At 44.0% G+C, this 13,991-nt stretch overlaps 2 protein-coding genes across 2 annotated transcripts; one reads left to right on the top strand and one right to left on the bottom strand.

Moving 5' to 3' along the window:
* The first annotated feature begins 9,987 nt into the window (after window positions 1–9,987).
* On the top strand, window positions 9,988–12,284 carry LOC131664867 (serine--tRNA ligase, cytoplasmic). Its single transcript, XM_058936290.1, has 5 exons — window positions 9,988–10,657; window positions 10,917–11,201; window positions 11,278–11,499; window positions 11,568–11,824; window positions 11,904–12,284. Exons 1-5 carry the CDS (start codon window positions 10,193–10,195, stop codon window positions 12,151–12,153), a joined length of 1,479 nt encoding a protein of 492 aa, XP_058792273.1. The 5' UTR covers window positions 9,988–10,192; the 3' UTR covers window positions 12,154–12,284.
* A 67-nt stretch (window positions 12,285–12,351) lies between these two features.
* Window positions 12,352–13,830, bottom strand: LOC131664868 (dnaJ homolog subfamily C member 17). Its single transcript, XM_058936291.1, has 5 exons — window positions 13,651–13,830; window positions 13,419–13,547; window positions 12,970–13,353; window positions 12,565–12,882; window positions 12,352–12,490 (listed from the first exon to the last, which is right to left on the bottom strand). The coding sequence occupies exons 1-5, from the start codon at window positions 13,720–13,722 to the stop codon at window positions 12,380–12,382; spliced, it is 1,014 nt and encodes a 337-aa protein (XP_058792274.1). The 5' UTR covers window positions 13,723–13,830; the 3' UTR covers window positions 12,352–12,379.
* Window positions 13,831–13,991: the final 161 nt, after the last annotated feature.

The following is a 13,991-nucleotide window of genomic DNA, read 5'->3' as shown; positions in this document are numbered from 1 at the left end:
CCACACGTGCGCAATATTACGAAACCTCGAGGGTTGGACGTTTGGCAAGTGTGGACAGCAAAACAGCAAAAGCCGAACGAAACCCGCGTGCTTTCATTATGTAAACGCGGAGTGAATATTGTAAAAGTGAAAAAAAAGAGCCGATGGAGAGCGCCGTGGTTATATTGTAGTTTTTTTAGAAACAAAAGACGGAAATTTGCGTTCTTCGGTGCGCGCGAAATCCGGCAAAGTGTCTGCTCGTAAACGTCGGAAGAGATTTAGAAATTGAGGGCAAAAACGAGACGATGCACAGTGGGCGCGTTTACGAGGCAGTGCCACCAGTTGATCGTCTCGTACGCGACACGTACGGCAATATTCAGTCTGGCCAAACGTGCGCCAGGCGGCCGCGGCGACAGCGAGCTTAGCTGCCGAAATGGGGCATCTGCGATCCAATTTCGCTTCCGATTTATGGGATCGCCTCATTTTTTTTTCTTATCACGTCGCAATGTCGGCGCGCAATCAATTTTTCGCCGAAAAGTACTCGGCTTTCCACGCCTGGGAATCAAACTACACGATTGGCCACGCTACAAGTCATTCCGTTTGTTTTCGCGGCCAAGCTGTTTTCATCTTGGACACCTTGTCGAGTGCGCGAGACAAGTTAATCGCAAAGGTGGCTCCTCTTCTCCCTGGAAAAATACGACTCGAGTACGCAAGGATTTTGGTTGAATTCATGGTAGTGAAGCACTTCGTTCTTTGGTATTGTTCTCGAGTGATCAGCAAACGTTCACCTACCAACGTAAGTAAGTGTGGGCAACGAAACAAGTACAACGCCCCAGCTTTCTTCGGAGGAGAGAAAGCCACGCTACGAGCGAGTTATTATTACGTTAGTATAACTCGGTTCTTCCCTCGCTTGTGCGATAAGAGAGAAGAGAAATCCTACGAGCTGCGCGGAATTAAATCAAGCGGTTTTCTCGATCCAACGTTTTGCTGCTTTTATCGACTCTTTACTTGGCATCTGGCGCGTTCGTTTCACGGCTGTACTTCGAACGAATTTTCGAAATGACGTTTAGTTTGAGCGCAACGCGCAACACGATGTGTTTTACCGGAGTTTCCCCCCGCACGAATCGTTCGATATGTCAAGCGCGAAGTTGACATGCCGCCGGAGAGTTGACCGCATAACTCTCCGTGGATTCGGGATGGAACAGTGAATTCATTTAGCGGCTGCACATCGAAATGCAATGAGCTCGCAACGTCCGTGGCACATTCGGGTATTTGAAACGACGTGAAAATATTTTGCCTGAGCAGCGAGAGAGCATCTCGTTTTTTTATTTTTTTATGAATATTGCCGGGAACGCCGAACGTGAAAAGAAAATTACGCCGAAACAGTAACGAATTGCTGAGAGCTGAATTCTCGCCGCGGAAAGAACCCTCAAGTATTATTCAGGCTGCGAGCAAATCCTACTCGACCTCGCGTATAGAGAAGTCGCGACCGATTTACCCAATGACTCTGATTTTAACCTTTTTAGCGCGATGAGATTTAAAAGTGCAAATCCTTTTCTATCCTTCTCTTACTATCCTGTTGCATATCGGTCACGACGTTTTTTCTCTCTCCCTCTCCGCTTTGTCTCTCAATGTTTTCTCATTTACGTCATTAAGGATTTCACTCTCGGCCGGTTAAAAATAATTCTATTCATATTCGTTCGCCTCATCCCTCCGCGAGTACCTCAAGTTCCTATTGACGCACAACAGCCGCGATCTTGAACAAAGTGCGTCGCGTTTCAATCGCAACTATCGAGCAGCGTATATGTCGCCGACAAATGTGTGACATTGTGCAATAAAGCAACTACAAGGAAAATATGCACATTTTCGTGGAAAGTTAGCTTGACAGTTCGTTACCTCTCTAGTTTCCCCTGTCGACGATGGCTCGCGCGTTACTTCAACGCGCATCTAAACTTGCACCGACTGGCCGCGTTATCTCGATTCCTAGACAAATTTATAGGACATAACTGGAAGACAATTTTAAGAGCCAGCCGTACGTTTTTCTCAGGGGAAAGAATTGAATAAAAACGTGAATCATCAGGATTAATCAGTATACAAACCGAAAGTTCGATCGTAAAACTATGCAGTCGCACTCGCGGCGTGCGTTATATTTTTTCACGCGATAAATGTTGACACGTGCACTTAGAGAGCACTTAGCCACACTTCCGATCCACTTTCCATAAAGGCGAAATAGAGAGAGATAGAGATAGAGAGAGAGGGAGAGGGAGAGAGAGAGAGAGAGAGAGAGAGAGAGAGAGAGAGAGAGAGAGAGAGACACACACACACACAGAGATTATGAAAAAAGCAAGAATGCACCTACCTCGACAACGCGTAGTCAGGTAGTGGCGTTGGTGGTGGCGGTGATGTTGCAGGATGGATTGTTGTACAAGCTGCGCTGCTCGCGGTGTTGTGCGCGCGGGATGAGTGTGCGCTGGCGAAGCCGCTTGAGCGTTTATATAAGCGCGCTACCCACGCGGCCAACCCCCCAAGTCGGCCAATCGCGCGACTAACGCCACCCTCTCTCGCTCTCCCTCGCGCCCGATGCGTGTACGTGAGCGCTTGCTTGGGATAGCGCTGCCGCCGCCGGACGACCAACTTTACATCGCGCAATTAAGACGAATGTGCGTCCCCGCACGCCTGGCAATATATGTTGAAGCGCCAGAGGGCCTCATTAGCCGATGACCGCGCTGATTAACTTACTTATGGACTGGATGCAGAGTTGGCATTTGCTGCTGCGATCTAAAGCTTCCAGCCCGTAAGTGCGGGCTTGCGAGATTTTTTTTTCTATTCGCGTGATACGCAGCCCCCAATGAATAGTTTATCAAACTTTTAATTATCGGACAGTGCTTGCTTGAATTGACCTCTCAGATTTGAGCATTTGGGAGTAATAGACAGTTTTCGGGGACTGTCAATTTTCGATTTATTTGACACCCATATTGTGAGAATTTCCAATCGAAGCAGTGAGAAAAATAAAAGAAATCCATTAATAGCGACAATAAGATACATCTTTAGGTAGAATTTTATATTAACTATCATTACATAGACTTTAGAAGTAGAATGCTTTTAAAACTCATTTTTTCGTCACTCGTATAAAATTAAAACCAAAAAAGTTGTACAAAGAAGTTACGAAAAGTCGAAAAAACTAGAGTTGAAGTACTATAACTGAAATAAAGGACAGGTGTAAAACTTTATGGAATGGGTGCACAAGTTCACATAGACAAATGTAGTTTCGCAGTTCTCCGAAACTGTGCTTATCGATGTCATTTAGATCTTTCTACATTTTTAACTTTGGATTACACAACTTCGATGGCTTTCGAATAAAAGTAAATTACAAAGCTGAGCTCTGTGTAACAACAATAATTTCGCAGTGCTATTACGTCGTTTATTACGTTTCTCGTAATAATTTCATCCTCTTCCAACTTGGGCTTGTGCCGCTCATCTCGAGAAATTGGCACTTGAAATCTCAGCCAATTCATTTCTCGTCTCACTGACTTGCCTCTCACTCTCTCTCTCTCTCTCTCTCTCTCTCTCTCTCTCTGTCTCTCTTGTCTCGCGAACTTTCTTTTCTCTTCCCCGCGTGTGGTAATCGCGCGAGCTGAATGAGTCGTGGCGCTTTTAATAGCAACTTCTCGAGGCTTTCAAAGTGGTAAGTGAGATACAGCGGCGTGGGCTGATACTGTTTCGAGCAGTTATTCGCGATACCACCAGCACATTGGCAGTTAAGCATCCACCGCCGCGCGAATCGACGACGGCTTATTCCGGAATAACTGTTCTCAAGCAGGCTCCGCACTTTTCCATAGTTCTAAGCAGCAAGCCCGCATCCACCGCGAGGCGTACAAGCGTACGGCCGGCGTTGACGTCATACACAGCCGAGGAACGATAGCAGTGCTAATGCACGTCAGCAGTGCTCGCGCGAGCGCAAAGCAAAGATGCCGAAAATGCCGGGTGAAAAAGTGGATGCGGCGTCGCTGGCTTCGAGAAGAAGCGCAGCGCCGGATGCAGGCGCGCGCGACGGAAAAACGCGTCTCGCTCGCGATCGCTTCATCAATTTCAATGGATAAAGCGAATCATTTTCTTCCGCTTCGCTACCGCGATCTGACGATTTTACGTCTTATCGATCGTCCTCGCTTCTGCGCGCTTCTTTTTACGATCGCGAGTTTCTTCTCCCTCTCTCTCTCTCTCTCACACAATAATTATCGTGCCCCGAAAGCCTTCCCGGCTAGCCGCTCCATTCTCGCGTGCGTTAGCATTCTATTTCGCTTGAACTATCAGAGCCAACGTATTCACATTCGCAAAAAGTGAGGGAAGCGATCGTTTCTCTTTTCTTAGGAAGCTACGCGTTCGATGCGCGCATTAATATTTATGGAAAAATTTCGTTTTTACTCCTCATCCGTACATATCTTATTGACACCGACAGCTCGAGGGCATTTCTTTTGACGAGAAGCATGGTGTCAAGAGTCTATTCTAATTCGTGATATAATGTGCTTTGCATTGATTCACGATTATCGACTGTCTTTTTTTTCTCTCTGAATACCACCACAAGAAAAATAGGAAAATTATTATTCAGCGCATTGAATGCTATTTAAATTTCCTATGGTCTTATATATAACGTAAATATTGCTTTTGAGTATAACGCCTGATAGTATAAGCGAGAGAGATGCTTTAAAAAAAAAAGAGCGCAATATCCTGCTTTCGGAGTTTATGCAGGGACTGCATAAACGTTGCCATATAATATTTTTAAATTCAATGCTTTTCTTGACTCGTTTCTCTCTCTCTCTCTCTCTCTCTCTCTCTCTCTCTCTCTTTCTACAGTTTGATAACAAAGTATGTAATTTAAAATGTACTTGTTTATAATCAATGTCATTCCAGCTGAAATTTATATTTTTATGTACGTACGTAGGTGTCTGAAAAATATATACACTTTCTCGTCCTGATGACGTTGCTATTCGTAATAAAAATTGATAGACCGAAAATAAGCTAATCATTCATACAGCTCCTACGCGAGTTCCAGTGCGTCTCTGAATAATAATGTAGTCGTTAGTTGCCACATTCGGTTCACGGTTGAGTACAAAACATTTGTCGCGCTACATTGAGTCTGATTCCCCCGCTAGCATCTTGCAGAAGAAACGAAAATTGAGCGAAGCGGCGATAGTTGTATCATCAAAATGGACCGTTGTTCGGTGGATTTGCATGGCGTCTTGCTGTCGAGGATCGCGGAAGAGAAAGAAAAATGAAGCTTATTCGGGGGATCGACGTTGAGTAGGAAATAAAAGCCCGTAAAAAATGGAATAATTAGCAGAACGAATAGGGAAAAAGCTCGTAATGCGTTAATTTCTCGTCGTTCTGTTGGCCCACGCGGCGAGCTTCGAATTGGATTAGGCGACGTTCAAGCTCTCTTTTCACAGTGTCCGCGCCACGTCACATCGGTCAAAAGATTAACAATACCACTTGTGCTTCAATAAGCATATAGCAGACGATATCGCTCGCTGCCAAGGTGTCGCCACTCAAGCAACGAAAGATCTCGCGAGGTTGCTTGCGAGTCCTCTTTGAAAATCTCATTCTCGCGCACTCCATCACGCTCGAACGAGTGACAGTCGCTTCGCGTGCGCCGCCTACGACACGCGCCCTCGTAAAAGGCTCTTCTTCCTTCTTTCGATCTCTCGAGGAAAATACAATCGGCGCTCGTTAACGGCTCTCGCGCTCGACAAACTCGTTTAGCTGCCCGAGCATTATTCCTTTCTGTCGATCGTGCTATCGGTTATTGATTTCACTGGGCACCTACGAGTACGGTGCGCCCACTAGACGCCGCGACGTTTCGCGAACGGACGCCAAAGGGCGTTCAGATCAGCTCTATGGCCCCGCGATATTCGAGCCACAGCCCGCTTTGCGCAAATTTAAAATTTGCGGAATTCCAGTGCCCCCCCCCCCCCCTCCCCACTCCTCCCCCGAAAGTGCGTAGCTGCGGCTGCGGAGGAATGCGGCTTGTTCTCAAACGGGCAAAATCTCAGAGGCGCCTATCACGCCGAGTTCCGCGAGAGCTCGAGCGACGTCGGGCAGCCGCGAATTACAGCCGCCGCGTTGAAAGCTGCCTTTGATATGTTCTGCCATTAGCTGCTGCGTCGCGGAAAATTCCTCTGTCCCTGCCTCAAAGGACGCGAACTCTCGCCGTCCCTTTTTTCCCCCGAAGCGTTAAATTATTTACGACTCTTTGATTGCGCCCCAACATGTGATGCGCAGTATCGTTATTGTATTTCTTTTTGATCGACCGCGTAGAGTGGAGAGAACTGGGCAGGGCGGGGAAACGTCGATGATAATAAACGCGCAAGAAGCAAAAAAATTAATGATTATAGTCGACATTCGCTATATAAGAAGAGGACGGCTATAGTGCGTTTTATGGATTTTTTCCCTGGTGAGGCTAGCGTGCAATGGGAAAGAAGACGCGGCTGGCTAAGCGATCGCCGCGTTGGTCAGCGAGCTTTCGCGGCCAGGCGCGAGCGCTGCCACATGCGTTCTGTACGCGCGTCCCTCGTCCTCGATACGATTAAGCGTGTGCGCGCAAACTTGATGCCCCCAGCGTACGCCAACCCTTTGACGCGAGCTAATCGCCCGAGAAATTACATAGTCGTTAGGCTTCGAGGCCGAATTTCAGACCGAGTCGCAACTGCTGCCGAGCGGCGTGTCCTATGGGGTCGGACGATAGCGCGCCAGTCAACTTCCGCGCGCCCGAGTTTGTCGGCGCTGGCGCTCGTCGGGGAATCGCACGAGGCCGTTTCGCGAAACTCGATTTCCCGCTTGCATATCGCGCGCCGCGAGCTCGACGCTCGACGTTCGCTTCCGACACACTACGGTCCCGTGCGCTGGACGCGCGCGCGCGCGCGGCTTAATAGGCCGCCGGACTGGGCCACCCGTCGCTGGCTCGCGATTGTTCGTCCGAACGAGCGATGCGTTTTCCCGAGAGATTGCGAGGACATTGAATTCCGAAGCTTTGGCCCCGTTGCCACCGCGAGAATCCTGCTGTTTCGCTTGGAGCGCGAGCGCGAAAGGAAATTGCTCGCCGTCCGCGAGAGCGCCTTCTTTTCTTTCGCGTTCGATCGCAGCGCTGATGCGCTTTCGATCAGCCGCGGCGTCTCTTCTGCGCTCGTCAAGCCTCTCGGCTCTTTCCTTCCGAGGTCGGCGCTTCGCCAACCGATTCGTCTGATCCTCTTGGCTATTTTCGCTCCAAATGCCATTTGCCGCTTGCGTCACGACGGCGCTCGAGTGTCTCTCTTGCCGAGCTTTCCGCTTTTAATTGCTGGTCAAATTTGTACGAGTTAGCGGGCAACTTTATGCAGCGCGCTGCTCACGACTCGTCAATTTGATTAAGTCGAACGTGTTGCTCGCAACTGCAATGACGAATTGTGTGTGAAATGCTGCACAAAAGCGCGAACAAAAGTTTTCAAATGCAACCTAGCTGCTTTCTCTGCGTGCCGACTGTTCACTGAACTATGGAACGTTCCAACTTCAGCCATACTTGGCTAAAGTTACTGAAGGTCTCATAGTTGTCGATTGCTTTTACTGCACAAGTTTTTTACTGTCAGTTTGTTGTTTTTTCAAGTTCGTTAAATTAGCCTTTCCACTTAGATAACTTTTAATTTTGCAGGGCGTTCGCTACTCGAAATGCGAAAATCTTTGTGTAATTTTTGCACGACGTTGTTTTCAATTTAATTGTCATTTGCACAACGGAAAGAAGAAACAGGTACACAGAGCCAGTAGCTCGAGCTGTAATGTAAAATTTGCGGCGCGCATGAATATTTAGAGGTGCATCGCATTTAAATGTATTGCGAAAACGAACTAACGATACAAAACACAAATGATACAAGGTCGATCTGCCGCGTCATTTAAGCATTATGATTATAATTCAAATGAAAGTCAAAAGCCCTGAGAAGAGGACGTCCAATTGTACTGGAATAATGAAAACTGGTTCACGCTCGTCGATTTAGCAAGGATCGCTTCTGAAAGTAAATCGTCAAACTTGAAAACGACGCTCACTGGACGCGCTTGCCGCCACCTTGTTAACGGCAGCAAGCGCGAGCGAACTCTTGCCAGACAACTTCTTCCGTCTCGATCTCGTGGCGGGATTTCTTTTCCCATTTGCCGCGCGCGCAATTCGTAGGAGACGCGTCGCGTTGTAGCGTTTTAATACCGCAGCCGACGAGCCAGGCATGAAATGACGTCGCGTGTCGACGGGCCACACGGCGTCGCGCGAGTTGTTTTGCAGGCTCACCGCGGCGCGCGAGCGGCAATGAGATGCGGAGACCGCAGCCCAGCTACCGTATATTCGATGAGCGAGTTATCGGAGCGGCGCGCGCGGAGGCCCGAATGTGATGCGCACTACACGCTCGATTGTTTTCGCACCCTGCCGCGAGCCAGCCTCCGCTTCGCGTTCTGTTCCCGATCGTTTATTTCGCGCGTCCGCGCGACGCCTGTCACTCCAATTCTCTTTTTCTTTGAGGGGCACTCTCGGATACGACCCTTCGCCTCGTACAACTCTCGTCGAATAAAAGCATCGAATCGGATCTGTTTTTCCGATTGCCATTGAAAAATTGAGAATAGGGGCAGCGATGGATTTCCAGCAGACTGCATCGCCGTGCGTGCGCGCGCGCGCGCGTGTGTGTGTGTGTGTGTGTGTTTCTCTTGTCTCCGTATCCATCGAGCGTCTCGAGTTACAAGCAATTCCTTCCTACTGGCCAGCCGAGGAACAAACAGAGAGGAGACCCGCTACTCCCGCAAAGTGAGTAACGTTTGCTTTTAAAGGCTGCAGACGTGAAATTGATCCGCCGGCGCAGACGCGCGGCGAGTGTATATCGGATATGGGAAAGCGTAGAGTCGCGAACAAGCGAGTCGAGGGCTTGGCGCGGAGCGAGGAGCCTTGGAGTGCACTCGTGGCGCAATCGGCGCGCTAATTACCGCGACAGTAGGCGGATGACGGAAGCCGCGGGGGCGGCGCCGTCGGCGACCGTTCGGCAGCGCCGAGGACTGACGGTCGCGCTGCCTGCCTCGGATGCACCTTGATCCGCCGACCGAGCTCTGCAATCTTCATCTTCGCCGAGCGCCGAGCGCCGTTGCTCGCAGTTAATTTCGCTAGCGAGCGCGTTGAATGGTAAAGCGATGTAGGAACGAGCTCGCGGTAGGTTAAAAGCGCCCGCTAGTCAGCCCCGTATGGATTTTTCATCAAGCTAAACGCGCGCATCGCGACGCCAGGCTCCATAAGTCAGCCTAATGACAATAAGTCGAGGCGCGAAGTAAGTGCACGTGGAGCCTTCTGCCGCGCAGCGCAACCAGCCAGGTCGACGCAAATTAGAACGAGCGCGTGCATTTACGCCGCCAACGCTGCCGCCGCGATATAGTGCTCGCGCTAATTCACTCGAGTGCTATTTTTCATTTTCGTTGATTTTTTTTCGCTCTCGCGGCCGAAGCACACGCCGGTGTGTTTTCCCAGATTTCTTTTCCCTTGGCGCGTGGCCGTCGTCGCACGCTTTACTGCGCTTCCGCAGCACACCGAAATGAAGACTTCTCTCGCAAAAAGTTGAATTATATCGTAGAATACATTTCAACGACACAACACTCAGATACGTTAAGATTATCTGAAGGAAATGCGAGTCTTTTATGAGAGACGACTGACAACAGATTACGATACCTATATCTGCCTATATCTTTTTACTATTCTCTAGCGACACATGATGATGAAATCAAATCTGTCGGGATACTAGACTTTTGCGATCTTTGTATGTACATGTCGACATGCTAGCTATAAAATTTATAGTGATATACCAACGGTATACTCGTTCTTTTTTTTTTATTAGAGCACTTCGACCTCCTTTTAGAGGTTTGTATAGTCTTTCAAATAATTGAATTATACTTATTTATAAGTTGAAAAGTTTAAATTTATAAAAAAATCATTTCAATGAATAAAACGGCATTTCAAAATCTTTGAACCACGAGCAAATACGTGGCGAGTTGTTCTTCCGTGAGTATCTGCTGCTAACATTTATTTCCGTACCCCACTTACCAACACTTGCCTATTCCACGTGGTAAGTGACTCGCGATAGCCGCCGTACAGCTGTAAGAATACGCTGATCCGTGGTGCTCTTCTTTTCTCCTTTTGAATTAAAACGGAGACGAAAAATTTGTGAAAATGGTGCTGGACTTGGATCTGTTCCGTGAGGATAAAGGTTCGAACGTGGAGAAGGTGCGCGAGAACCAACGCAAGAGATTTAAGGATGTCGGCCTTGTGGAGACCGTCATCAGCAAGGATAAACTCTGGAGGCAGCTGCGACACCGCGCTGACAATCTTAACAAGCTGAAGAACCTCTGTAGCAAGGTGATTGGCGAGAAAATGAAAAAGAAAGAAGCTGTCGGCGATGACGACGTTGTGCCTCAATCCATCATCGATGATCTCGATGTTCAGGTTACTTCAGATAACCTCAAAGCACTCACTGTCACCAAGATCAAGAGAATTCGTACTCTCATCGACGAAGCCATCGCTTCCAATGCCGAAGAACTCGTTAAGACTGAAACGGACAGAAATAATGCCCTCAGGGAAGTTGGCAATCATTTACATGAGTCAGTACCTGTCAGCAATGATGAGGAGGAAAACAAGGTGCTTTTAGAACCCTTTCTTTTCTTTTATCTTTTTTAACTTTCAGATTTCGATTTTTGTTTAACGAAATAGTCATTCTATAAAATTGAGGGACCTTCTTTTCAACTGAACATTCAGTTACCCTGTAGTATAATTTATTGAATGTGTGCAATTTTCTGTAAATATATTGTTTATTTTATCATTTCACTATTAATTACAAATTGTATGCAAATAATATATAGAATCAATGAAATTTAATGTATGATGATTAATTTATCAGGTAGAAAGGACATTTGGTGATTGTACTATCAGAAAAAAGTATTCGCATGTGGATCTCATTCACATGATAGATGGTATGGATGGAGATCGAGGGTCAGCAGTTTCTGGTGGACGAGGATACTTTTTAACTGGTCCTGCTGTCTTCTTACAGCATGCGTTGATACAATTAGCTCTTAGGAGATTGTTTGACAATGGCTACAAACCTCTTTATACTCCATTTTTCATGAGAAAAGATGCAATGCAGGAAGTTGCACAGCTATCTCAATTTGATGAGGAATTATACAAAGTAAGGAGATTGTCAAAGATACCAAGGAATAATTAGATTATCTCAAGATGCCTATTTAAATGTACTTTTTCTTAAGGTTCTTGGCAAAGGCAGTGAAAAAGGAGATGAAAAAGAATTGGAAGAGAAATACCTTATTGCCACATCTGAACAACCAATTGCAGCATATCATAGAGGAGAGTGGATTTCTGAATCTGCTTTGCCAATTAGATATGCTGGTTATTCTACTTGTTTTAGACAAGAAGTAGGGTCTCATGGACGCGATACTAGAGGAATTTTCAGAGTACATCAGTTTGAAAAAGTAAAGTTAATAGTTTAAAATATGTTAGTACATTTGAGTATGAATGAAAATTATTTTATTTATTTTAGATAGAGCAATTCTGCCTTACATCACCTCATGATAATAAGTCATGGGAAATGATGGAAGAAATGATTAGAAATGCAGAAAACTTTTACAAAGAATTGAACATACCTTATAGAATTGTAAATATTGTATCTGGAGCATTGAATCATGCAGCTTCAAAAAAACTTGATTTGGAAGCCTGGTTTCCAGGTTCTGGTGCATTCCGTGAACTAGTATCGTGCAGCAATTGCTTGGACTATCAAGCTAGAAGATTATTAGTCAGGTACATGAGTTTCCGTTTATTTACAAATAGTGAATAATAATTAATGAGTACAAACATTGATTCATTAACGTCATTCTAGGTATGGACAAACAAAAAAAATGAATGCTGCTGTTGATTATATCCATATGTTAAATGCCACCATGTGTGCTGTTACAAGAGTTATTTGTGCAGTTTTGGAAGTTAATCAAACAGAAACTGGTATCATTGTACCTGAAGCTATACAACAATTTATGCCTCCTCAATATCAAAAGGAGATACCATTTGTTAAACCAGCACCCATTGAAGAAGTTGAAATGAAAAAACAGAAGAAACAAACAAAAAATGAATAAATAAATAAAAATATTTTGCTACAATTTTACAAGATGCATTTTGAATTTCTAAGTTATGAATTGTAATTAATTTATTATTTCCAATAATTGTAAGCTTTGTATTTTACTAAACGGAATAATACTAGTAAAGTAAGTAATTAGAAAGATCTTTATCAAAATTGAAATTTGATACTTAAAAATACTTTATTATAAATAGACATTTGAATGTTAAATTTAATTATCATAATCATGTATCTTCTGTTTGCATTTGCTCTATCAGTTTTCTACGCTCTTCTACTCTCTTGAGATTATTTAAAACTGTACTCTCGAAATCAGTATGATTGAGTGTTTGAGTATTCTGTAAGAATAAAAATTATGAAGTTAAAATTATAAAAACTTTTTACAAATATCCAAAGCAGCAATTTCACTTACAAATATATCTGGAGCAGAAGCAAAACTGAGACCTTGAGATATGTTACTAGAATTCATATTACTTTTTCCTCTTACTGAAGCAAACAAGGATCCTCCTATTGGAGGTCTTGAATTCATTTGTAAAGGTTTTTTCAATTGCTTTTGTCCGATAGTTGCTGCTGTTTTTTTCTTCTCCCATAATCCAATTAACTTTAATGGATTTGTTATCAGACCTCTTTCAATAGTGATAGCAGATTCTGCTGCTGTTTTTGTTGTAAATTCTACTAAAGCTCTACCCTTTTTAGCACTTGATACTACTAATACTGAGATATCACCATGCTAAAATTTCATTTAAATATGTTTGGAATAGGTAATATAATACTTAATGAAAATGAACAAACTTAAAAATTGAATTATTTGGCTTACTTTAGATAGCATTTTAGATAGATTGTCATGGTTATAACCACCATTTGTTTCATCATCAGCATTAACTTTCCAACTTATCTTAACTCGACATGCATCTTCCCCATATATTTCCTCAGTTCTTTTTTGGATTTCTTCCAATACTTTTTGTCGTAACCGCTCATTTTCTTCTTCAACTAATTTTGAACCTTCTTTTTTCAACCTTTCCAGTTCAGCCTTTAATCTTTGTTCATCACTTTTGGAAGGTGCATAATTTGAACTTTGTGATTGCTCAAATGCTTGCTCACGAGCTTCTAAATTATCTTTGAATTTCTTATGTCTAGCATCTAATTCTTTAACTCTAAGTTTTGCTTGAGTTTTTGCATTTAGAATTTTATCATAAGCAGCCTGAAAGTATAGTTGAAGTTGTATCACATATGACGTATAACAATACAATTTAAAATTTAACTCACCCTTGCAGATACATCAGTCAAAACTTCTAACACTTTTGTTAATTGTCTAAATTCTTCAGCAGCTTTAGGATTGTCTGGGTTTTTGTCAGGATGGCATTTTAAAGCCTGTTTTCTGTATGCTTTTTTGATCTGTAATTAGTATTTATTAGAGATTAGGGTAAATATAAATAATTAATTATGGTTTTTAATTGTTCTTTGGTGTAATTACCACTATATAAACAAAAATGCTTACCTCTTCTACAGTTGCTGTAGAGGCTATACCAATAATTTCATATAAATCAAGTTTCATGATATCTTCCTCCATTTTGTTTAATTAAATATTTCTAGGTATAAACAATAAATAAATAAATATTATTTACTATAATTTTCACAGCATATACACTAATTTATACATTAAATTCATAAGTAAAAAGAAAACATGACACATGACAGATTGACGATACATACAATATATGTATAAATATGCAATGTAAACACATGGTGATATTTCGCACATGCGCATGGTGCGTTTCAAAATTCCAAAATCTATATATATAGTGCTACAATTCAAACGACAAATGAATATTCTAAACT

The sequence above is a fragment of the Phymastichus coffea genome, unplaced genomic scaffold, assembly GCF_024137745.1.
Source record: "Phymastichus coffea isolate CEN01 unplaced genomic scaffold, Cenicafe_Pcof_1.1 PCOF00046, whole genome shotgun sequence".
Taxonomy (NCBI): Eukaryota; Metazoa; Arthropoda; class Insecta; order Hymenoptera; family Eulophidae; genus Phymastichus; species Phymastichus coffea.
Note: the sequence above shows the minus strand (reverse complement) of the source record. Positions and strands in the feature narration are given on the sequence as shown.